The sequence below is a fragment of the Halichoerus grypus genome, chromosome 1 (genome assembly GCF_964656455.1).
Source record: "Halichoerus grypus chromosome 1, mHalGry1.hap1.1, whole genome shotgun sequence".
Classification (NCBI taxonomy): Eukaryota; Metazoa; Chordata; class Mammalia; order Carnivora; family Phocidae; genus Halichoerus; species Halichoerus grypus.
In genome coordinates this window covers 80,628,342-80,655,229 of record NC_135712.1, presented here as the reverse complement: position 1 = coordinate 80,655,229, position 26,888 = coordinate 80,628,342, and the positions used below count along the sequence as shown (strand labels likewise).

The following is a 26,888-nucleotide window of genomic DNA, read 5'->3' as shown; positions in this document are numbered from 1 at the left end:
ACAGTTAATAAGAAATCTAAACCCAACCATATCAATAATTATAGGAAGTGGAAATAGTCTAAACATTTCAATTAAAAGGCAGAGATTGTCAGACTGGATAAAGAAAAGCAAGAACTAACTCTGTGCTGTCTATAAAACATATTAAGTACAGAGACACAGGTAAATTAAAAGTAAGATGATGGAAAAAGACATACTGTGCAAACTCTAATCATAATCACTAGATTTCAGAGTAGGAAATATTGTTAAAAATAAAGAGAAATTTCAAATTGATAAAAAGGGGTTACAAGAAGACCTAAGAACCTTAAAGATTTAAGTATCCAGTATCAGACCTCCAATATACATGAAGCAAACACTGACAGAACTGAAAGGAGAAACCAACAAATCCACAATTACACAAAATCCCTCTCAGTCATTATTAGAATTAGTAGAGAGAAAATCATTAAGGGTATAGAAGAGTTAAACACTGTTGACCAACTGACCTAAGTGACATTTATAGAATATTCCTCTGAACAAAAGCAGATTACAAACTTTGTTCAAGAGCATGTGGAACATGCACCAATATAGGATATATGCTAGGCCTTAAAACAAATTTCCATAAGTTGTTGAAGGAATCATCAGGGTAAATCTGGAAAAAAACAAATATTTGGAAATTAAACAACTGAGTCATGAGTCAAAGAAGAAAGCTCAGAGTAAATTGGACTGTATTTTAAACTGAATGAAAATGAATATATAACCTATCAAAATCTGTGGTCTACAATTAAATCAGTTTTTTAAGGGTAACTTACAGCATTAAATACTTTAGAAAAGAAGAAAGATCTCCAATCAATGCCCTTAGCTTCTGTCTTAATTAAGGAAAAAGAAAAAGAGCAAAATTAAAGTAGATTGAAGGAAAAATAAAAAGGTGAACACAAATCAGTTAAATAGAAAATGGACAGATAGTAGAGAAAATCAAAGAAATCAAAAACCAGTACTTTAAAAGAGAAATAAAATTGGTAAACCTCTAATGAGATTAATCAAGGAAAAGAGAAGACACAATTACCAGTATCAGTAATGGGAGAGGTGTCCTGACTGGAGAGTCTATAAATATTAAAAAGATATGTGCATAACTTGATGCCAATAAATTCAACAACTTTTGATGAAATGGAAAAATTTCTTGGAATGCACCAATTACCAAAGCTGACTCAACAAGTAATAGAAAATCTAAGTGACTGTTGCATCAGTTAAAGAAAATGATTGATTTTCTGTAGAGAAGCTCCAGGCCCAGAGAGCTTCACTAGTGAGGTTTGTTATATTTAAGGGGGGAGAAAAGCCAATTGTACACAAAAATCTTTTAAAAATAGGGAGCAAAAGGGAGCACATAACTTTTATAAGACAGATAATAAAATCAAAGATACTACAATAAAGAGCACTATAGACTAATGTTCTCATAAGCATAGAAGTAAAAATACTTAAAATATTAGCAAATAGAAACCAGCAATGTATAAAAAGTAATAAATTATGATCACATGGTGTTTTTCCAAGGCATGCAAGGCTGGTTTGGCATTCACAATCAGTATAATTTACTGTATTAGTTGATTATAAAAGAAAAACCATAATATCTCAAAAGACAAAAAGCATTTGATAGAGTTCAATATCCATTTCTGAGAAAACTCAGCAAACTAGGAATAAAAGGAGTTTTTTCAACCATATAAACAAGGGCATTTATAAAAATCTTACAGCTAATATATCTTATATAGCTATATATCTTATAGCTAACATCGTACTTAGAGTAGTATTGCCCAAAAAAACCCAAACCAAAATCAAAGCAAAAGACACTGATTCTGATCAAGCATCTTCTAGAGAAAATATGGAAGACAGAGAAACATGTTAAAAGATTCCGTGTGGATGTAATTAGCAATGCAATCTAGATAGTAGGAAACTATGGAATAAGTATTCCAGTTTCTCAGTAAATTTCAAGGAAAATAAAGGAGTGAGATGGAGACAAAACCTATAAACTTTTAAAGAGCATTAAGAGACAGACCAGCCAGCTCCGATATGTGTCCCTTTGTTGGATCTTGATTTAGACACACGAAATGTAGAAGAAGCAAAAACAAAACAACAAAAACCTCAACAACATTTGACATAAATTATGAGACCATTTGAAATCCAAATACTGGATATATCATAGTGAGAATTTTATTTTTATTTCATATTACTGATTTTTAAAAAGTATGCTAATGAAGTTGTTGTTATGTTAAAAAGGACTTATTTATTATGCATATACTGAATTTTTATAAATGAAATATTCAAAATCTGAGAATCATCTCAAAATTATACTGTGTAAAGGAGAGTCTGTGGGAGTACAGGTGAGACAAGATCGGTGATGATCTTGTAATCGATGAGGCTGATTAATGGATGCGGAGTGTTCACTGTATTATTCTCCTTACCTTTGTATATATTTTTAAATTTCATAGTGAAAAGTTAAAAATTATCATGGTTATCAGTTACTGACCATTTACATACTTGGAGACATTTATAAATATTAACATAGTTAAGTTTCATGGAAACTGCATGGTTTTTCAAAGATGGGAAAATTGAATGTCGGAAGTTTGAAACTTGTTTAGGGTAGGGTCATACCTTAAGTAACAGAGTCAAAATTCACAATCCAAATTTATCACACAGTAGGTTTTGTTTCTCTTTTGCTGGGCTAGGCTGACTCCCATATATTATGCTGCTTTGTCTTCCTGTTTCTCCTTGCCTTTTAGGTTGATGTTTATTTCAAAGAACTTAGAGGTTACCATTTTCAAACAGCCTTGGTCTTTGCCCGAAACAGTGAATGTCTGTCTTCCAATAATGGGCAGACTGCCACAGTTTCCCTTTAGATTTAGTAAGTTGGCATATTCCTCCCATGTCTGTGTTATTCTGAGAAAATAAAAAGACCGTATGTAAGCAGGGAATTAATTTTTTGCACTTTGTCTTTTCTGCCATTTCCACTGACAGACTGGCACTTGACTGACATTTTTTCCCCACAATTTATGGGATAAAACTATGTTGACCTAAAATGTCTGTGTACTTGACATTCTTTAAAACTTAATGAGACTTCTAATGCATGTAATTTTAACTTTTTTTTTTTTTATAGGCTTTGGTTGGAGAGAAGGCTTGTTATCAATCCATCAGTAGCTATGGTGGTCAAATCTTTTATTTGGGGACAAAAGTAAGCTCTTCTACTCTGTAACTTGGCATTTGTGTCAGGGTAGTTGCGGCTGAAGGAGGTTTCTGGTAAAGAGAGCTGTGCATTATAAAGTGAATATTGGTCAGCAGTAATCTGAAACTTTTAGGGGAGATATATATATGGTTTTTTTAAGGGGAATTTTTTTTGGGGGGCGCCTGGGTGGCTCAGTCGGTTAAGCGGCTGCCTTCAGCTCAGGTCATGATCCCAGGGTCCTGGGATCGAGTCCCACATCGGGCTCCCTGCTCGGCGGGGAGCCTGCTTCTCCCTCTGCCCGTTCCCCTGCTTGTGCTCTCTCTCTGTCTCAAATAAACAAATTTAAAAAAAAAAAAGGGGGGGGGGAATTTTTTTTTTTCTTTTAAGTAAACCCTACATGCAATGTGGGTCTTGAGCTCACAACCCCAAGATCAAGAGTCTCATCCTCCAACTGACTGAGTGAGGCAGGGTCCCTTTTCAGGGGTTATATAGTTGTGATCTTTAGCTTATTTATTTTCTCTACTTTTAGACGTATTTTTACTTTCATTTAGGTTATCATAGGATGCTTATTTTCTTGATTCAAGGACATACTTTCATAATCTTCACATTTATGTTTTCATGACCAGGAAGATACCTTATCATGTATATTTGTCATATAATTAAGATGTCCTTTAGCTTAGATCAGCTTAGGATATATTAAAATGCATTGAGGTGTTTGACTTAGAATAGAATCACTGGAATAGGAACTTTTTTGTATATCAATTTGTTCCTTGCCTTTTTTTTTTTTTTTTTTTAACTTGGAGAAATATCTCTTCATTATTAAAATTCAAAATAATGTCAGTTAGTATAGGGATTTAGGGCATTCTTTGTTCCTTTCCTGTGGAGTTAACTCCTTGGACAGTACACTTAGTGACCATTAAATGTTTGTTTGATTTACTCTTTAATGTGGGCCCTTGAAAACCCTTTAGTAGATACCTCTAACTGTAGTGTGAAATATTTTTCCTTAGAGAGATGTAAAATGAGATGTGGGACTGGGACAAATATGTCTCCCAAATGAGGCTGTTAAAGATGATCATTTTAATTACAGTTTCTTTATTTTCCAGTCTGTTTATGTGATGATGCTGAGAAGCTGGAGAGAGGTGAGTTTAAAGTAATTTTATATGTTAGAGCTGTTGAATTGATAGCATCTTAACATTTCTGTTTTGACTTTGCAGGAAAAGATTATTTGGATTTGTGCTTTTTAATTTTAGAAGTGTATATCAGAATCACTATTAGGTACTTGATTTGATAAAACTGGCTATAAATTAGGATTACATTTAGCTACATATATCAGAAAATTTAAAATAACAGTGGCTTCAACAAGATTTCTTTCTTATGTAAAAACATTCTGGAGGTAGGGAGCCTGTGGCTAGTGTGGCAGCTCTCTGGTCTTTAGTATACTATCCTGTTCCCCCATCCTTGTGTGTGAATTCTTGTCTCTAGTTCATTTTATGTTCCGGTATGGCTGCTGGAGCTCTAGCTGTGAAGTCCACTTTCCAGGCAGGAGGAAAGGGAAGAGAAGGGCTGGCCCCTGCCTTTTAAGGTAGACCAGAAAGGCCAAACAACACTTCCACTTACCTGTCATTGGCCAGAACTTAGTTACATGGCCCCAAAAAAGTGGCTGCAAGGGAGTCTTAGAAATGTCCTTAAGCTGGTATATTGCTGTCTCAGGTACACATGGGATTTGTTGCTAAGGAGGAGGGAGTGAATGGATGTTGTGATAAACAAGTAGCCATTTTTGTTACAGTGACGTTCCAGCTTTTGCCTTTTTTCATATTTAGGCCTTGTGGCTGCCTGTATTAGCCCATACAGTCACTGTACTATCCAGTGTGTTAAGGAAATAAGATAGTCACAGGGATGCCTGGGTGGCTCAGTCAGTTGACCGTCCAGCTCTTGGTTTTGACTGATGTCATGATCTCAGGGTCCTGGGATAGAGCCCCGCGTTGAGCTCCGTGCTCAGTAGAGTCCGCTTGGAATTCCCTCTCTCCCCCTCCCAACCCTGCTCGTGGGGGACGTGCTCTCTCTCTCTCTCAAATAAAATACAAAATCTTAAAAAAAAAAAAAATATGTATAGTTACATGGTTATTGGAATAATTTTAGCTGTTAAGCAACAACTTTTGAAAAGGTATTAGGTAGAATAGGAATTCCAACTGGTAGTTGGTCGAACAAAGGGGTCTAGCTTTTCTCATTTATTCATTTTAGAGAGTGGATCATCTCCTGAAACAAGATTGTCTTACAGAAGCCTTGGCTCTTGCATGGTCTTTCCATGAAGGAAAAGCAAAAGCAGTAGTGGGTAAGTTAACAGAGTACCAGTGTAGTAGACATTGTTTAGAGTAGAAAGAATAAATAATAATATTAATAATAATAAACACTCATAGAATACTTTTTAGCTTAGCGTTCAAATATTTTATGAACAAGATGTTATCAAACCTTACAGACTTCCATTGAAAAAGGTTAATGACGGGATTTGGAGTTTTAATGTCGCTTTTTAAATTCTTTCATAAGAAGAATTTACTGTTGGGATAAAAGGGAGGTACACTGATATGTTATCAGGTCCGGTAGATGGGAGATGGCTCTTATTATGGCATATTATGAAAGAACTCTGGCCATTGAAAGGTACACTTTTTGTTATAATTATGTTTATTGTTAGCACGGGTTGTAAATAGAAGACCACAACAGTTTCAGTCCTTAAGATGTGGACTTTGTTTTTATGCTGGATTTTGCTTCTCTGCAGGATTATCCGGGGATGCCAGTAAGCGAAAGGCTGTTGTTGCAGATCGAGTGAGTATTTTAATAGGGGCTTTACTTGGGCACAGTACAGGTTTGCTTTTGGTATTAGTTAATAATTTGGGGGCACAATTAGGTAAATGGCTACAGTCAAGGAGAGAGTATATAAAAAAACAAGTCAGAATAGGATTCCCTGGTGTCATCCTGAATGCTTTTAAACTTTCTTATCACCTTTCCTTTTTTCCCTTGCTCACTATGAAGATGATAAAATTGTAAAATAGCCAAAAGACAGCAGAAAGGAGGAGGGAGAAAGCCAAAGATCTGGATTATTTCTGAGCGTAATTATAGCCCATAAAAAGTTGACATGTGTTAGTTTTCACAAACAGGTGATTATGAGAAATAGAAACACTACATGTGTGTTTGTGTTGCCTGAAGTAGCAGAGAGGGCTGTTGTATTATTGTTATTATTATTATTAATTAGCATTAATGCTAATATTTAATGTTGGCTTTGTTTTCCCAATCTAGACCTGGTTGACTCCATTTATTATATAGTCATTATTCTTATTGTGCAAATGCATTGGTAAAAATTATATTTCAAATTAGTGTAAGCATATAGAAAACATGAATAGAAATCGGTCACTCTTGCAGACTCAGGAATAACTTTCTTGGCATCTGCTAAAATACTTTAGGAATTTGTGTTCTGTGTTCTTGAGGGAAAGACCTACAGCAGAGCATTTCTGAAGAGCTTGCCTTCAGTTTTTCATTTCCTGAGCAACAAAGATACCACTGAGGTCTAGAACCTGGAGATTAGCAAATTAATAGTAGCCCTGAGGCTGAAAGAAATTAGTCTGGGGTTAAAAATAATGGGAAATAAGGCACTAAAATTTTAAATTGTATTTTTAATAAAGCTTGATTCTGTGTTATTTAGGAAGATCCATGTATATTAAGTATTGAAAAATATTAGAGGTATGTTTTGATTTTCTATACAAGGCTGTTTTCCTTACAGATGGTAGAAATCCTGTTCCACTATGCAGATCGAGCTCTGAAAAAGTGTCCAGACCAGGGAAAAATCCAAGTGATGGAGCAGCATTTTCAGGTACACCTTTGCACGTGCTTCTAAGAGACATTGCTATGAAAAGGTCTAATACTGCTCCTTCGTATTACTTGAGAATGGGACTTTCCTGTTTTAGTTAAACATTTTTCAGCATTCAGAACTTTATTTCAGGGCTTTTGGAGCATTCTAAATGATGCAGTTTTGAAGTAACAGGTCACATGGGAACAGCCGCCTAAAATGTTGTGGAGTGTTGGTGCAGTTAGCTACTTAGTGCTTTGTGGAAGGAAAGGATGTGTCTATAAGGATGCGTACCTGTGAAGTGACACCTTACAGTGGCTGACACCTTGCTGATAACTAACATTTTTGTTAACTAGGCTAGTTAGAGAAGAGGTGTACTACCAGGATTTAAATTTAGTTCTAGGAGCACCTGTGATGCAACAACAGATTGGTTACCCCCAGAGAAAGATCTGTACAATAGGCGAATGAAAGGTCTATAGTTTCTCTTGGAGCTCAATGAAAATGGAAGGCAAGCAACTATTTAAAGACCTGTACAACTTTTATTATGTGAGTTGTACTGTTTGTAGTGATCTCCAGTTATATTTATTGCAAATCTCTGTTTGTCCTTCTCCCATTTTTCGAGCTCCCTTACCCTCCCTTCCCTGCCTTCACTTTTAACAAAAATCGGAGGGTCAACAAACATTTTCTAAAAAGGGCCCGATGGGAAAATTTAGGCTTTGAGAAGGGGCCATGTGGTCTCTCACTTATTCTTCTTTGTTTTCTTTCTCTTTTTTTAAACAGCCCTTGAAAAATTTAAAAACCATTCTTAGCTATGAGCCATTCAGAGACAGGCTGTGGGCAGAACTTGGTCCGTATGGCAAAGTACACAGCCCCTGGCACTGGGCGTACAGTGTGTAAAATAGGCATGGTCCTTGCTATCTTAAGTTTGCGGTCCAGTCAAAGAATTTTTCTCGTGTACATTAATGGAAATACTTAGAAGAAATCTAGGGGTTTTGATGTTCTGAAGAGCAGGCACAGCTTATATATTTCCATAACTCCATTCGATGCTAGTAACTTTGGAAGACAAGAATAGATAGTGCAGTTAAGAGCTGGAGGGTATGAGCGGAAGATTTGGTTTCCTGAGCTGTGTTCTTTAATGCTATGGTAGTGGTCTTCTGGCAGAGTAACTTTTATTACTTTTGGGTTGTAGGCTCATTAAATTTATCAGTAAAGTAGAGGAATAAGCCCCAATAAAATTATGAAATCAGATAACTTAGGAGGAAGGCATATGGCAGAAAGAAAGCACTTGGGAACAATACTGTTTGGCACTAATACCTTGTATATAAATAAATTTGTATATACCATTGCAGTATATATAGAATACAATATTTTAACAAGGGGATGTCTATTACCAAGAAGTGATGGGATGGTATTTATGAAAGAACTCTGGCCATTGAAAGGTACACTTTTTGGAAAGAAACCTCTAATAGGGAACGCTTGGAGGGCTAATGAGGGGTGTGTGTGTATATGTGTGATACAGAAACCACTGTGCTGGGGAAGAATGTGGCAGAGAGCTGTAAAAGAAGAAAAAGGTGGTGTTCTAGTGGAGAAATGCAAAAGAATCTTGCATGACAGGGACTATAGATGACTGTTTCTAATCCAGGTTATAAAATTTACAGAGAAACAAACTGTAATAGGGGTGTGTTCTTTAGATATACATTGGAAGTTTCATTCTGCTAAAAGTATCTGCTACAATTTTTGATTAATGATTGAGTCTCCTAGAAGGTAAAGGAAACGGTGGAAACCATTATTCTGGATTTACTTTTTACCAATGATTAGGGAAATAGAACGGATAGACTCTTGAGGGGGAAAAAAATACCACTTTATTTTAAAGATTGTAATAATGTTAAGAAATAAGCTCAGCTTGAATCCTATGTTTTAGAAAGCACATGTTTCAGAAGAAAAATATGGGCACAATCTCATGGTTATAGGCTTCAGAAAACAAATGGGTTCACAAAGAACAGGAAATTCTTAAATTTTGACATAATAACCACAAAAATTCAAAAAGAAAGGAAATGGGAAGGAATGTTGAGAGAAGTATCTGTCTACAAAGCACAGACCAGCTATGAAAGATGGAGAGAGGCAGATAATCAAAGATATATGTCAAAGGCATCATGAACCTATAAGACTGTCGGAAAGGAAAATAGTCCCCAGATTGTGCCTACCAAAATGCTGAGGGCTACCCATAAAGGGATTTTGATCAAGATTCACTGAGTATCTACTACATGCCAAGTACTATGTGAAGTTTTTTTTTTTAATATAATTTTTATTTAATTCTCACAAAAACCCCATGAAGACAGATGCTGTTTTTAATCCCCATTGCATGGATGAGGGAAGTTGAGCTGGAAAAAGGTGATTTTCCAAGGTAGCATTGCTGGTAAGTGGTGGGCCAGTACTCCCATCTAGGCCTTTCTGGTTTCAGAGCCCAGCTCCTGACTAACTGTTCTTTTATACAGTTATTTTCAGAGCAAGTGCAGGGAAAGGATCCATGAGAAAGGGTGACTGATATTAATAGGTGATCAAGAATGAGAATTAGAGCAGACGTCTAACCCATTTAATGTTTACTGTGTGGCAGACACTGTTAATGCTTTACACGTAGTAACTCATTTCATTCTTTCATAACTCTGTACGGTGGGTAGTGTTGTTATTCACACTTATAGATGAGACTGAGGGACAGAGAGGTTAAGTAACCTGTTCCAGGTCACCCAGTTCATAAATGATAGAGCTGGGATTAGAATCCAGGAAGTTGGGCCTCAGGGTCCACATCTGGATTGCTATACTCTACTAAAGAATAGCACTTCTTATTTTGCTTCTATTTTCATGAGCAGAGAAAATGGTCTTTAAAGTGGAAAAGCCTAGTTAAAAATATATATATGTATATTTTAAAGATTTTATTTATTTATTTGAGAGAGAGAGAAAGAGAGAACATGAGAGGGGGGAGGGTCAGAGGGAGAAGCAGACTCCCTGCTGAGCAGGGAGCCCGATATAGGACTTGATTCTGGGACTCCAGGATCATGACCTGAGCCAAAGGCAGTCGCTTAACCAACTGAGCCACCCAGGCGCCCCGCCTAGTTAAAAATATATTAAAAAGCTGAAGGCCAGCAAATGTGACATATAGTTCGTTGCATAATGATTGTTTAAATCTCAAAACCCAGTGGAATTATAACTCAGACATTGTTAGGACAGTCTGTCGCTATTCATAATTTTTAAGTAACTTTGGATTCATTTTTAAATAAAGTATGTTCAGTTAAGCCTGGATGCCTAAGCAGAGGAGACACAATTTATTTCACTCAGGAGAACAATTTTATTCTGGAAAAGGTGATCTTCAGCCCATTAGAATGAGTGAAATACATGTATGGTTAGCCACAAATCTGCCATTTTAAGTGTTCAGTCTTAAATAGTTGATCATGAAATCATTAAATAGGTTGACTCTTAAAGTGTATTTTTTTTTTTAAAGGAAGAGGACTTAGGAAAGTATCCACTGATAACTCCAGTGTGGTTTATGAACATTTTCCATGAGTTCCCTTGAGAACGACCATGTTAAACTCATAAATTACCTTTTTGAAAGGAATATGAGGACAGAATGTTCATGGAATGCCTGTTACATGATACCTTGTTTTCATTCAAGCATTTGTCTAAATTTTCCATTATCCTAATGGCTGAAATAAATTAATGAGTAGTAAATAGATTGGTAAATAGTAAATAGATTTGCAGCTAGATAAACATCCGTACCCAAAAGAGTATTCTTTGGTGGCTTAGTATTAATTGCATTTTAGGGCTCTTTCATATCCAATTTTTTATAATTGATTTGGATGAAGATATAGTGAGTGGCTTGTGAAATTTAGGTGGCACCAAGAATCAAGGTTCAGAATGATCTTGACAAAATGCCATCAAAATTGTTACGAGATGAAATTTAACAAGGATGAACATCAAGACTGCATTAGATCCAAATAATTAAATTACATGAGTACTAGATTGGGAGAATCTTGCCGGACAGGATTTCAGTTGACCACAAACTTAGCATGAGTTAATAGTGTGTGAAGGCCCAGAAAAGGTAAGTAATAGTCCTACTGGGCTACCTGTTGGAAATAAAAGTTCTGAGATACTTTATGGACTATTGACAGATTAAGCTACATCCCACAACCAGGATGGTGGGAGATTTAAAGAACAGCATTTGAAAAAACTATACTGGGTTTGTTTAATCTGATGGCTAAGTAAGTGGAGACATGCCTGCCTTCAGATGATGAAGGCCTCCAATATGGGGGTTTACCATATTGTAGCAGAAGGAAGGCTAGTATCAGTGGGTAGAAATTAGGAGGCGGTGTATTTCAGTTTAAAATTACCTAGGGAAAATGTAAAAGCTCTTGGATTTATGTGCCTCCTACTGTTGAATGTTTTGAAATAGAGGAAGACCAGCAGACCAAAGACTTTCTTTGTGGGGTGGGAAGATCTGATATTCTGTATCAGTGTGAAGCATAACCTCTAATCCAGTTAGTGGAAATTTCTAGTAAGACTGGTTTCTATTTCAGTTAAAATACTGAGAATTTATATTTTACCAGCAGGTGGCACTCGTTCCTGCTGCCTCAATTTTCATCTTTGCCTTTGATGAGGAGCCCCACCTTTTCCTTAGAGTCAGGATATATAATACCATTCAGTATTTTTGCTTTTTTCCAAAGACCAATCAATATTTTGTCCTTCCTTAACTATAGAAAATAACTTTGGGATCTCGTAATATTTTTGATAGGCTGTGGCTTTTATTTATCTGAGAAAAGATTTGAACCTATATTTGTATAATAACTAGTAGGACTAAAAAGAATTAAATTAAAGTGTTCTCTGTCTCATACATCTTGAGCCTCACCGTTTTTTTCTGGTCAAGTGTTTTGCATCCCAAAACAAAGTCAAACAGCAAACAAATCCCTTCTTAGCCCCATGCCATCCCCAATAGCCTGCTGCCTCTTGTTTGCACGTCCTTTACGGAGCCAAACATCTTGTAAGTGTTGTCTTCATTACTCACCACCCTCTCATTCCATGGCTGTAAATTCAGTGGACCCTTTTATCCTTGCTCTTAGTGGTCCTCAATAGCGTTCAACACAGTTAATGACTTCTTGAAACAGTCCGTCCGTTTGACTTCTCTGGTGTCCTACATTTCAGGTTTTTTCTCTCTCTCTTGCTGCTTACTGGCTTGCTTTGTTCCTTCTTCCTTCTCTCCTTTTAACCAATAACCATTAGAATTCTTCACAATACTCTTTTATTTCGGAGTCAGCGCTCTCAAGATGTTGTCTGGACCATTTATTTCAAAATCACTTGAGAGGATTGGTTAACAGTGCTTTTTCTTGAATTATTTGCTGGGTCTGCTGAATCAGGCTTTCTGGGATTGGTGATAATGATTTGTAATCAGCCCCTGAGGTGACTCTTAAGCAGGTTAAAGTTTAAGAATCATTGCTTTCTCACCCCGTAGGTGATATAGACAAAGGACTATCTTACCAGTATTTCCAACCTAGATTGTTTTCTAAGTTCTGAGATCCATATAGTAAGTTGCCCATTTACATCTCCACCTGGATGTTTTAGAAGTACCTTAAACTCAAGAACATCCCCTCACGAAGCCTTTGCTGATGGCCCCTATTTTAAGTGAATGGATCCACTATATACCTAAAACAAGTTGAATGATTCTTATCTTTCACTCGTTCCTGTCGATTCAGCCCCTTGACTGTGTGCCTACTCTGTTTACATCATGCCATCCATTCTGCCACCATCCTGGTGCAGGTCACTATCATCTCTTGGTATATTACCGTAGCCACTTCCTGTACATATTCTTACTGTACTTTATTCTAGAGAGAAGCGTATATCAAGTGTAGACATGAGGCTCTCTGGGTTTTAAGATATTTTAAATTCCCTAGCAGTTTCTGCATGATACATCCTCACCTGTCTCCCCCTAATTCTCTGTATCCCTACCATACTAGAGTTTTCAATTTCTTGACATCCCTATTCTCTCTTAACTCAGAGTCTTTTCCCATGGTGTTCTCTCCACATAAAAATTCTTTCCTGTTTCTTTTTAGCTTAACCAGCTCTGGTTTATTTTCAAGTCTGAGCTTAAATGTCACTTCCTCTGACTCCCAGATTAAGTCAGGTGCATTTCTTTGTAAAATACCATGCAATTAAATTACTCACTCAGTATCAGTCTTTCCCAGCTAAACTTTGTAAGTCTAGGAACTGATTTTTCCCAGCATCTGGTTTAGTGCCCTTGACTTGAGAAATATTTTTTGACAGATTTTTTTTTTTTAAACATGTATTTATGTCGTATACAGTGTTTGTCTTGGGCATATGTGTGTGTTTTTTACGTAGGCTCCACTCCCAACATGGGGCTTGAACTTACAACCTGAAGATCAAGAGTCACATGCTCTACCAACTGAGCCAGTCAGGCACCTCTTGGGCGTATGTTTTAAATCCAACTCTGGGAGGTTTGAACTGAGAATAGAACTTAGTGTACACAACACAGATGTCTATAATCATGGCTAATATTATTTGTGTGCTGTGTGTCTGGCAAGTATCTCATTTAATCTTCATAACATACTTGAGTAATTATCCATTTTACAGATGTTTATAGGTGTAAACAGACACACAGAGGGTTGATTAACTTGCCTAATACCATACAACCAGTAAACAGTAGAATCATGATAGGCACTCAGGCTGTCTGGTTCAAAGAGCCTTTACCCTATACTCTGCTAGGTTTCATGTGCACTTTATATTCTTTGATTATCTCAGACCAATATGTTGTTAAGTAGCTCACTTTGAAAAAGAGAGGACTAAATAATATATAAATTTTAGGAAGATATTGAAATGTGTAAAAAAGTAAAAATACAAAATGAATGCATTTTAGTATAGTCATGGTAATCATATTTGAATGATTGAGGACCATTTTATTCTTCATCTTATTGGTCATCCATAGCATTCAACACAGTTAATGACTTCTTGAAACTGTCCCTTTGGCTTCTCTGGTATCAGAAGTCTCTACTAACAGTGTTCTAAACTCAGAAGCTTGTCAATTAACTGTGGAAGCAGTTTCATGTATTTTGGGATAGTTTATCTTGCTACACTCCATGTTTGTTTATGAAACAAGGTAGAGGTATAAATAAACACGAGGCATTTTAATAATATGAAGCAAGCCAATAGGATTTGAAAAATAATGTAATTTTAAAAGATCTTAAAAGTAAAGCCTTACATTAATTGTTCTCAGGCTCTCCTTCCTGCTTTATTTTCTCCTCCATGAGAAGCAGGTCATTCAAGGCCATGGTTGTAGCCGCTATTGGCATATGTTTTTGTATTAGGAGTTCATGCCAAAGAGTGGACAGAGACTAAAAGCTGAACACAGAGTGATGCAATAGGAGCCTCCGTCTCTAACTCATGCTTCCTTGAGGTGATTTGAGGAAGGGACAACAGCGTTGGTGTCTAGCACACCACCTTATCCCTGAGGCTTGATTAACATGTTGGTTGTGGGGAGTTAGGTCTTTCCTAGAAGATTTGTTTCGTTATCATACCTGGAAAAAAAGAAGGAAAAGTACACACACAAACACATGTACAGAGAGACACTTATACCTACATAGCTGCCCGTGGTGTTTGTATACTGATACCGGAATATAGCTGCCTGCCTCTGATAGCCCGTGGAGATAGATCTATTGGTCTGTGTATGTGTGTGTTTAGGAGTGCTTATGTACTCTGGTATATATATATATTCCAGGCTTTGTTAAAATTTTGAATCATTTTCAAAGAATGCAGTTTTCATTACCTGACTGACTTCTAGAATACAAATTATGAGAATGAATGCCATTACTCCAAAAAGCAGAGGAATCTGCATTTGCTGGCTCATTTCTTTTCACATCATCCCTATGAAAGAGGGAAAGCCAGAGATGTTATCTTCAGTTGGTAGATGGTAAGATAGTCACAATGCAATAAAATGATCTCTTCACTCATTCAAACAATTGACAGGCTTAAATTTAGGTTTTCTGTCTGTCAGTTCAATGTTTTATTCACATATCTATTGCCTTCTTTAATTTTAAATATATACACTTATCAAGAGAAGTAATTTGCTGTGACCACTTTATAGCACTGTGCATTGAAGAAGAGATTAGAGAAATATTTACTTTTTTTTTTCTTCTCTTTTTTTAATTTTGGAGACCAGACTTTCAGCCATTTTTCAGAGGCATTCTGCCAGGTTTTGAGACTGAGAGGAATATTCCTAAAGCAGGTATTTCTCACTGTGATTGTGTTGAAGGACTTCAGGCAGATAGCCACAAGCAGCGTCCAGCACAGGCTGAACTTAATGGAAGAAGGGTCAGAAGTTTGCATGTAGGCCCTTGATCTCCATGCATAGACCAGGTCTGACTGGATGGACCGAGGTTTTGCTTCAAGAGAAGGACCTGTCCTTTCCCATTTTCCTTTCTTTTAGGGCTTTTGTGAGAGCAGCCTTCCCAATGGGCTAAGTGGGGTGATCGTCTGAGCTTGGGCACCAGATGCTCAGGGTGATCGTATACTGGGGCGCCTGGGTGGCTCAGTTGGTTAAGCGACTGCCTTCGGCTCAGGTCATGATCCTGGAGTCGCAGGATCGAGTCCCGCATCGGGCTCCCTGCTCGGCAGGGAGTCTGCTTCTCCCTCTGACCCTCCCCCGTCTCATGCTCTCTCTCTCAAATAAATAAATAAAATCTTTAAAAAAAAAAAAAAAAAGGATGATCGTATACTAGTCCTGGAATGTCCGCTGCCTACCTCTGTGCAAAGTTGGGTCTGTGCTTAGTCCTTGCTCCTGGGAGATGGAGAGCTACTGATCCCACCTAGCTTATTTTCAGGCATCTAGGAGATTGCCACCAGGGGTAATCCTCTGGACAATCTAGTTTGTCTCTTCATAATTAGATACTGGAAAGGAAGGTTTAATATATGGAAATAGATTTGGCTTTAATATTTCATCTTGTTTATAGTTCTAAATGTTCAAAATTGATAAGGACTTGGTTTCTTTAGGAAGCCAGTGAAAGCATTAATTTGAGTAAGATAGCTCTATTTAAGTGAGTTGAGAACTATGTGTATCCTCTTTCTTTTTTTAAAATTAATTTTGTCTTGGGATAATTGTAGATTTACATTTAGTTGTAAGAAATAATACGGAGAGATTCCAAGTACCTTTAATGTGGTTTTCCCCAATGGGCACATCTTGTAAAACTACAGTACAACTGTATATAACCAGCATACTGACCCATATAGTAAAGATATAGAACATTTCCATCACCAGAAGAATCTCTCATTTTGCCCTTTTATAGCCACACCTTCTTTCCTCCCATCCTCATCCCCTTCTTAGGCCCTGGCAACCTTTAATTATTTCTATTTATATAATTTTGTCATTTCAAGAAGTTATGTAAATGGAATTATATAGTATGTAGGCTTTAGGGATTGGCTTTGTTTTTTTTTAACTCAGCATAATTCTCTGTTGATTCATCTAGGTTGTTGCATCTGTCAATAGTTTGCTGCTTTTTATTTCTGAGTTTATACCCTTCCTACTCTTCATTTAGAACCACATTACACAGTGTTATAATTTTTGCTTCAATCATAAAACATAAGAAAGCTCAAGATAAGGAATGTCTATTACATTTACCCTTGTTGTTGCTATGTTCTTTCTTCTTTCCTGATGTTCCAAGGTGTCCATTCTTGTTTCCTTTCTGTTTAGAAAACTTTCATTAGCCATTCTTTGGGGGTAGTTTTGCTGACAGTAAAGTCTCTTCATCTTAGAATGTCTTGATTGCCCCATCATGCTTCAAGGATATTCCACTGGACTTAGGATTCTAGGTTGACAGTTACTTACTTTCAGCACTTGAAAAATACTGTGGGGGCGCCTGGGTGGCTCAGTCGTTAAGCGTCTGCCTTCGGCTCAGGTCATGATCCCAGGGTTCTGGGATCGAGCCCCACATCGGGCTCCCTGCTCCGCGGGAAGCCTGCTTCTCCCTCTCCCACTCCCCCTGCTTGTGTTCCCTTTCTCGCTGTCTCTCTCTGTCGAATAAATAAATAAAATCTTAAAAAAAAAAAAAAATTAAAAAAAGAAAAATACTGTGCCACTTGCTCTGACCACCATGGTTTCTGATGAGAAATCCAGTTATTCAGATTGTTTTTCTTATAGGTGTCAACTCTTTCATGCCACTTTGAAGATTTCTGGGTTTTTTCCTTTTTTCTTTAGTTTTCAGAAGTTTGAAAATGTGTTTGGTGTGGATTCCTTTAGATTGATCATACTTGGATAAATCTGTGTTGTGTCTTCTGCCAAATTTGGGATATTTTTGGCCATTATGCCTTCAAGTACTTGTTCAGTTCTACTCTTTATCTTTTCTTCTTCTGAGACTCTGATGACACGTTAGGTCTTTTGTTTTAGTCCCATAGGTCCCTGAGTGTCGGTTCATTTTATTTATTTATTTATTTTCAGCCTGTTTTCTCCTTCAGATTGGAAATTTCTGTTCTTTCTTCCAGTTCATTCATTTTTTTCCTCGGAACCATCTATTATGCTGTTGAGTCCTTTGAGTTTTTTAAAAATTCAGTTACTGTATTTTTCAGTTGTAAAATTTCCATTTGGTTCTTTTTATATCTTCTATTTCTTTGATCAAACTTTCTATATTTTTATTTGTTTTAAGATTGTAATGTTACTGAAGCAGTTTTATCATGGCTGCTTTAAAAATCTTTGTCAGATCATCTGACATCTCTGTCATTTTAATGTTGGCATCTCTTGATTATCACTTTTCAATTCGGTTTGAGATCTTTTTGTCCTTGGTATGATTTGTGATTTCCTTTTGAAACCTAAATATTGTGGTGTTAGGTTGTGAGACTCCAGATCTTATTTAAACTTCTGTTTTAGCTGCTTCCTTCTGATACTGCTCTGACAAGGGAAGGGGTTCTACCTTCTTACTGTTAGGTGGGGGTAAAAATACAGGTTCCCTTCCATTGATACCTGATAGAGGGTGCTCATCCTCACTGCTGGACAGAGATGAGAGTTCTCCTTACTAAGTCTTCTCTGATACTTCACTGGACAGGGATAGGAATGCCTCATTACTGTCCCTATGTGGCCTTCATTGACACATGGTGAGAGTAGCATCACTACCACTGGATTGGGCATTGGTGAAAGTTCTGATTCTCTTATAAGTCTCCTCTGACACCACCCCTTGGGCCTCATGACATGAATTCCACTAGCACTCTCCATGTGGGAGGAGGAGGGATTGGTCACTGCCTTGTTGGGATTGAAAGTCCTCACTTTCTTAGACTTCTCTGATACCATCCTGCTCAGTGGAGGGAGAATTGGGGTACCTTGTTATATGCTGTGGAGGGTGGAAATCTAGTTTTTCCACACAGCTTTTGCTGACATGGGTGGGTGTATTAGTCAAGGTTTTCCAGAGAAACAGAACCAATAGGAGATATATATAGATCTCTCTCTCTCTCTCTATGTATATATATAGAACCACATCACACAGTATTAAAATTTTTGCTTCAGCCATAAAAAGTGTGTGTGTGTGTGTGTAGAGAGAGAGAGAGAGAGATGATGATGATGATAAGGAACTAGCTTACTTGATTCTGGAGGCTGAGTAGTCCCAAGATTGTCAGTTGGAAAGTTGGAGACTCAAGAGAGCTAATGTGTAGTTCCAGTCCAAGTCTTGAAGGCTTGAGAACCAGGAGAGTCAATGATGTAGTTCCAGCCTGAAAGCTGGCAGGCTTGAGACCCAAGAAGAGCAGATGTTTCTGCATTCCTAGGGAGGGCGACCTGCTATACTGAATCTACTGATTCATATGTTAATCTCATTTAAAAATTTGCATACAGACTCGCCAGAATAATGTTTGACCAAATATTTAGGTACATTGTGGTCCAGCCAACTGGACACATAAAATTAACTGTCACAGTGGGTGTGGGGCCACGGTTTTTTTCTGTGGTATTTGGCCAGAATAGAGCAGATTTTTTTTCTTTGTAGAGCAGATGTAAGTTTTTTGGGTTTTTTTTCTTTCTCTTTTGCAAGATTCCTTTTCTGTTTTTTTGGCTAGAGAGAGTAGCTTTCATTAGAGAGTAGCTTTCATGAGCCTTTTTCTGCCTGTGTGCATGGGCATTTCCCGGCTGCCAAACTTCTTTAGTTCCAAGTCTGGGATATATGGTAAAAAGGAACCAGGGAGCTCACCACCGTGTCGTTCCTTAGGTCCTGAGATCCCTAGTAGGTCTGCCTTCTTCCATCTTTCAGAGTCTTCTGTTTGTGTTGTATATATTGTCCAGGGTTTTTAGTTACATTAGTAGGAGAGATAGGGACAAATATGTCTGCTCTAGTTCCCTAGAAGTGGAAATCTCCTATGTGTCCTCTTTTCAAGGCATTTGAAGGTTCCTTGGATAACGAAAGAGAAGGGGGTGAGCAGAAATTTAGAATTGGAGAGAGTTTAGGCCAAGAGAACTAAGAAGTGCTGCAGGGAATGGAAGTTGGTTAGTGGCACATAGTAGAGATTCGCAAAGAAGTAATTAAAGTCTACACATGTATTCTAAGACTAAACCACTTGTAATAGTGTCACAATTCTTAATTTTTAATCTTAGTTCTCTGCTTAAGGCCCCTTCAGTGGTTTTCCATTACGTTAGAATAAAGTCCAGAATCTTGCACATTGTCCCTTCCTCATCCAGTGCCAGTCTTTGCTTTCTGTGCTCTGGTCACACTATTCTCTCTGTCTTCAAGGTTCTCTACTGTCTCTTATGTCTGGACTCTCCTTCAAGTTACTGTTCCCTCTCACTGGATGGCATGTTCTTACCTATAGTTTGGTTGGTTACTGCTGTCTCTCAGATATCCATTTAAATGTCCCATTCCAAGAAAGGCCAACTTAGGTGAGGCCTCCTTGCTATAAGTTTCCCTGGCATTTCATATTTCCCCTCTCTTCACTGTCATCATACTTCATTGTTAACTACTTTAAAAAAATCTTTGTACCAAACTATAAGATATGTATGTTTTGTTAAATCTGTATCATTAACACCTAGCAATGTCCCTGGTCTATAGTAGATGCTTTATATAAATATAAATATGGCTTAGACATATTTGTGTATATCCTTGTCTCTATGTTATAGCTTCTTATTTCTGTAATGTTGAGATTGACTATACATTGTTGTATTACCTGTGTCTGTTCTTTTTTAAACATTCAGTTTAATTTTTTGTATTAATTATACATTTGTATGATTTAAAAATCAAAAAGTATAAAAATGTATACAGTGAAAAGTCTGTCTCCACCCTGATGCCATCTGCCCAGTTCCCACCTGCCTCTCACCATTGCAACTAACTTTTTATGCATATTTCCAGATTTTCTTTACGTAAATACAAGCAAATATACACAGGTTTAACCACCCACCCATTCATATTTTTTCCTTTTTTAACACAAATAATAGGAAACTATATTTGTGATTTTGTCATGTTTTCCCACTTAGTATATCTTGGAGATTTTTTTATATTGGTTCATGGAGAATGTCTTTTTTTCACTTTGGTAGTTGCATAGTATTTATTTTTTTATGCTATTGTAAATAGTATTTTTTTTTTAACTTCAGTTTCAGCTTGTTTCTAGTATATGGAAATGCAGCTGATTTTAGTATATTGAACTTCCTTCCATCCTGCAATCTTGCTAAACTCCTTCTTTATTAGCTCTAATAATTCTTTGTATATTCCACCAGATTTTCTACATAGATAATCATGTTGTCTGCAAATAAAGACAGAATTAGTTCTTCTTTTCCAATCTGGATGTCTTTTATTTCTTTCTGGCCTTATTCCACTGGCTCTAGTATGACCTCCAGTATGATGCTGAATAGAAATTTTGAGAGTTGACATCCTTGTCTTTTTTTTTAAAGATTTTATTTATTCATTTGACAGAGACACAGCGAGAGAGGGAAGACAAGCAGGGGGAGTGGGAGAGGGAGAAGCAGGCTTCCCGCTGAGCAGGGAGCCCGATGCGGGGCCAATCCCAGGACCCTGGGACCATGACCTGAGCTGAAGGCAGACGCTTAACGACTGGGCCACCCAGGCACCCCGACATCCTTTCTTGTTCTGGTGTCAGTGGGAAAGCATCAGTCTTTGATTTATAAATTTGATGCTAGCTATAGTTTTTCAAAGATGCCCATTATCAGGTTGAGGAATTTCTATTCTTAATTTCCTGAGATTCTCTTATTTTTAGGAACAAATGCCATTGACTTTTGTCAAATTGTTTTTCTGTGTCCATAGAGGTGATTATATAGTTGTTTTTTTTTTTAATTTGTTAATATGGTGAATTGTATTGATTGATTTTTGAATGTTAAATCAACCTGGCATACCTGGGATAAAGTCATGTGGTTAATATGTATCATCTGTTTTATAAGGACATCTGTGTTCATGAGGAATAATGATCTGTTGTTTTCTTTTCTTGTAATGTCTTTGTGTAGTTCTGGTATTGGTGTAATCCTGGCCTCATAGAATTATTTGTGAATTATTCCCTGCTTTTCAACTTCATGGAAGAGTTTGTGTAGAATTGGCATTGTTTCTTCCTTAAATGTTTAATAGAATTCACCATTGAAAGTATCAAGGCCTTGGGTTTTCTTTGTAGGAAGGTTTTTAACTACCGGTGCAAATTTTTAGGAGGTTATATATTTCTTCTTGAGTAGGGTTGGTGTTTTCTATCTTTAAAGAAATTGGGCCACTTCATCTAAGTTGTCAAACATATTGGGAAAAAGTTGCTCATGACATTTTAATTACCCTTTTTATGTCTGGAGAATCTATAGTGATGTCATCTTGTCATTCTTTATTTGGTTAATTTCTAATTTAATTCCATTGTGTCAGAGAACATACTTTGTATGACTTGAATCTTTTTAAATTTGAAACTTGTTTTATGGCCTAAAATACATCATCTATCTTAGTAAATGTTCTGTGTACTTGAGAAAAAATGTATATTTTGATGCTGTTGGATGGAGTGTTCTAAAAATATCAATTTACAGATTTATTTAAGGCTATCAATTCAATATGTATCACTTTCATTATTTTATATATAATCTTCAACTTGGTATTCTTTTGAAGAGTTTTAGAGAAAGTTTATTTTTAAGTGGATAAAGCACCTTATTTTCTGATAGGTGATTACTTTCTGGTTTTATTGTATCATGATCAGGTAATGTGTGTACTAATGCTACCTTTTGGAGTTTATTTGGATTTTCTCTGTGGCCCAGGATATGGTCAGTTTTCATTAGTATTCAATGAGCATTTGAAATACAGTGCTTTGTGTGTTTTCACAGAGAATAGTTCATTATCAATCAGATTTTTTATAGACCTTTTAAATCCTTACTCATTGTTTTCCACCTGATTTCTCATGGATGGTAAGAAGTAAAGTGCCTTTTGGATTGTGCTCTTTTCTCTATTTTTCCTTCCATCTTGTGCTTTATGAATGTTAGCATTGTATAATTTAGTATGTACTATAGAGTAATTTAGCTTATAGAAATAAGTTTATCTTCATTATGATTTATTTATTCATGTAATTGCCCTTTTAGCCTGAATTTTAGTTTATCTGATAGAAATACCACACCTTTGATTTTTCTTTGCATGGTATATTTTTGCCTATCCTTTTATTTTCAATCTTTCTGGATCACTTTGTATTTGTATTTGTTTACTACATAGAACTGGGGGTTTGCTTTTTTGAGATTTCAGATTTTTTGCTTTTTTCAGATTTTATTCTGAAAATCTTAAGTGAGGTAAGCCAAATGTATTTTGTTTTTATTTTTTTAAGGAAGCCTTTCACCACTTACTCTGTTTTTATTTGTGCATGTACTGCTGATATTTGGGAATGTGTATTTAATTCCAATGATTACCTTTAGGATTATAGCTAAAGGTATAGTTCCCTTGATCCTCTATTTCTTTGGGCATTGTTCCTTGCAGTGATAAAATTAGCATTATATTTTCTTTTTCCTTTCACCTCAACTCCTCCTTCATTACCACATTTTAACCATTATCTCAGTATTTGCTTTTATACTGTTAAAACAGGCTTTTAATTCCAATTATAATTGTGAGATTTAAAGGTTATCTTTTGACTACTACCTTGCAGATGAAGCCAGTGAATCTTTTCTACCTCCCACCTTCTTTACTTTCTCCTCCCTGTCTGTCTTAATATAAATCTTTTACTCATCGTCAGAGGATATCAGTTTGTTTTACTTTTGCTGTTAAATGTAGTTCATGCTTATCACCAGAGTTTTTGCTGTGGTCTCCCTGGCCATTTCTTGGTTGCTGAAGCTGTTTCATGAAGAAAGGTTCAGGAAAACAATATTCTTTTGAGTTGTTACATTTTCATATTGTTGGACTCTAGTTTTTATTTTGAAAAACATTTTGGCTTTTCTTAAGGATCTTGAAGATACTGCTTTATGACATTCTGGCATTGAGTATCACTGTGGGGGAAATCCTAGGCTAGGCAGATGTTCCCCGCCTCCCCCCCGCCCCCCATAATTAACTGATGATTTCTTCTGGCTGTTTCTTTACTTGTTGGAATCCAGAACTTGACTGCACTGGGTCTCGGTGTAACCATTCTACGCCATTTTATCCCTAGCATATGATGTGTTCTTTCAATATCTAAATTTAAGTCTTTCTCGTGCACGCACTCTCTCTTTTTTTTTAAACTTTCAGGAAAGTTTTCTTGAATTGTATCTTGAACTGTTTGTTCTATTGCACTGCTGGAGTTTTCTTATTCAGGGATTCCAGTTATACATATATTGACGTTTTCTCTTTCATTTCCTCCCCCGTCCTCCCTTGTCCTCTTTCCTTCCCCCTCCTGTTTCTCTCCCTCCCTTCTTCTTACACACCACCAAATACTTTATTCACTACTCATTTGTCTGCAGGCTGGATGTCACCCATCACTGTACTTACTGTTTAATTAGGAAGATAAAGCATCCTCTTATTAAAGATACCAATGATATCCAAATTTCTAAATGCAATAAACACTTTTCAGATCTTATCCATCCTCAGTGCTGTATTAAACAGTGATGATCAATCACCTTTCCTTTTTGAAGTTCTGTATCCTTTAGCTATCTGTGACTGTGTGCCCTTCTGATTTTTATACCTTTATGGTTGTTCTTGAGTTGGATTTCGTTTCTATCCTCTGACCATATCATAACTATTAGTCTTAGAATTTAGTTCTTTGTCCACTGGTTTCTAGCTCTATCTATTATCCTGGGACAGGTTTATTCATATACATTGTTTCCTCTTATGACTTAGAAATCTATAATTCTTTTTTTTTTTTAGTAATCTCTACCCTCAGCATGGGGCTCAAACTCACAACCCCAAGATCAAGAGTTGCACGCTCTGCTGACAGAGCCAGCCAGGCACCCCTAGAAATCTATAATTCTAACCCTGATGTTTTAGATTACTGAATTTCTGATTATTCAACATCAAAGTAAAGATGTTCCTAAAATCTGCCATAGTCCAAACTGCACTTAGCTTCTTTCTTCTAACACTTCTACCTACATTCCTTATCTCATTTTGTGACATCTTCACTTCACTCAACCGTCACTTAAGCTAGAAACTTAGGGGTTATCATAGACTCCTTCCTATACCGTCCAGCCCACAACCAATCTGTCACCAAGCTCCAGTTTTACTTTATAAATATCTCCTAATTCTGTCTGCTGTTTTTTAGGTCTACCATCACAACCCTAGTTTAGTCCCCATTTCACTTTGACTGCTGTGTAATAGCCTTCTACCTTCAGTCTTGGTTTTCCAGATCCTCCCATCATAAAATCACTTGAGTGATCTGTGCTCAGTGTATGAATCTGATGATTTCACACTCCATTAATCTCTCTAGTAAGTGTATCCTTAGTACTTAGTACTAGGCCAAGCACTTCTTTAATTTTTGCATTTAATAATTTTAAATATATTTAATAGTTTCTCATAATACTTAAAGTTTTAGGAGTCTACCTCTGCTATTTATAGTTTCTTTTGCTGTTTACTCATGGTGAATTATTTCATGTGGTGCTTTAAAATTTTTTGTTTTGAACATCAGTCGAACTTATTTTGCCTGTGTTAAGTACTGTCTCCAGAGAAATTTTGAATTTGCTTTTTTCAAATGCCCCAGAGTATCCTTTTTCAGACTCATCTTTTAGGTTAATTTCTTGGCTTGATTTTTCCTATCCTAAGGAGATAGTGTAAATTCAAATCTCAAATCCACCTACAAGCAGGATATTGGTTATAGATTCTTACAGAGTACAAATTTACCCCCACTGAGTCCAGGCTGAGACAGACGATCTTTCTTGTCATCTTCCTGTGCTTATAGGCAGATTTCCCTCCCTCTTTTCTTTTCACTAAGGATGTAGCTTTTCAAGAATCCTGGTTTTAGGGGGCTCCTGGGTGGCTCAGTCGGTTAAGCGTCTGCCTTCGGCTCAGGTCATAGTCCCAGGGTCCTGGGATCGAGCCCCGCATTGGGATCAAGCCCTGCATCGGGCTCCCTGCTCCGCGGGAAGCCTGCTTCTCCCTCTCCCACTCCCCCTGCTTGTGTTCCCTCTCTCGCTGTGTCTCTCTCTGTCAAATAAATAAATAAAATCTTCAAAAAAAAAAAAAAAAGAATCCTGGTTTTAGGAAGATCTTTTCTTCAGTCTCTTATGTTGCAAGGGTCTAAGGTCTCAGCTTCTTTCTGACATTAAAACCCAAGCTCTTAATGTGACCAACAAATGTATAAGACAGTCTCAGTAACAGCTTAGGGCTTATTGCTTTGGTTTTCAGTTCCCTTTTCATTTTTAGACTCGTATTGCCCTTACTTTCTTAGGAACTCAGCTGTGTATTGTAAGGAATGTTTATTAAATTTCCCCCCAGCATTTCTAGGGAGATTTTTTTCCCTCCAGATCATCTGGCCCACTGTATTCTCATACAGGGTTGACACTTGCTGTAGCTCTAACACTTTTCACATTTTTCACATGATCTAACACTTTTCAATTATTTTAGTTCCTGTTTTTGAAGAATCTAAATAAGATTTTAAATCCTGTTGTAAGGAATATTGATGACTAAAGGAAGCAAATGGAATCTTTTCAGGGTTGTAGGTCTTTCTGATACCTCTCTCAAATAGTAAGGGTTCCTCAGTTTTATTTGTTTTGCCAAACAAGTGTTAGCATGTAGTATTCTCTTCTTCACATAGTGCCTTCTCCCCTGGTGGGATTTTTTCTACCTAGAACTTAGGCCCTCTAGGATTTTTTTTTTTTTTTAAAGGAAGCCATTTCCCTGCAGCCAGCAGAAAATGAAAGAGTACTACTGAAATCTAATGCTTGGTTACTTGACAGTTTCCAGGAATAATAAGCTTCTGTTTCTCCCTCAAACTGTTTCTCTTAAAAAAGGCCAAAATTATGGGTTGTCATTCACTTGATACAAGTCTATACAAGATGAATTTAAAGCAATCAAAATGTTATGAAACCGAGAAGTTAAATCAACCTTAAAATAGCTGGTTTGGAGGATTGTGACAAAATATGGACAGCCTTAATCACCTGAGCCACCAACAGGACCAGCTGTATTCTATTATCAATCTGATATATTTTCTTCATATTTTTTTCTTTTTCTTTGCAAATTTTCTTTATTAAGGTTGTGAGATAAATACCTAGTTTTCACCTAAAGTTTGTTATGTTGTTGTAAACTCTTTGTAAATTCATAATATCTACATAATATTTTATTTAAACAGCAAATTTACTTAACGACTTTCCCATGTTGTATATTTAATTCCAATTTCTTCCTCTCCTCCTTCTCCTGCTACTTCTGTTATAGATCTGCAGTGAATACCTAAAAATGCATTAAACATTTTTTTTTTTCTTAAATGTATTTAGGATAAATTTCC

At 36.7% G+C, this 26,888-nt stretch overlaps 1 protein-coding gene across 7 annotated transcripts in view; it reads left to right on the top strand.

The window, feature by feature from the left end:
• Positions 1 to 26,888, top strand: part of VPS8 (VPS8 subunit of CORVET complex) — a 346,107-nt gene that overhangs the window by 153,145 nt on the left and 166,074 nt on the right. For all 7 annotated transcript variants that reach the window (XM_078068205.1, XM_078068209.1, XM_078068208.1 and 4 more), the window contains 5 exons: positions 3,119 to 3,193; positions 4,288 to 4,323; positions 5,426 to 5,516; positions 5,958 to 6,004; positions 6,957 to 7,046. In XM_078068205.1, the coding sequence (XP_077924331.1) occupies positions 3,119 to 3,193; positions 4,288 to 4,323; positions 5,426 to 5,516; positions 5,958 to 6,004; positions 6,957 to 7,046 (339 nt within the window). The remainder of the gene's footprint in view (positions 1 to 3,118; positions 3,194 to 4,287; positions 4,324 to 5,425; positions 5,517 to 5,957; positions 6,005 to 6,956; positions 7,047 to 26,888) is intronic.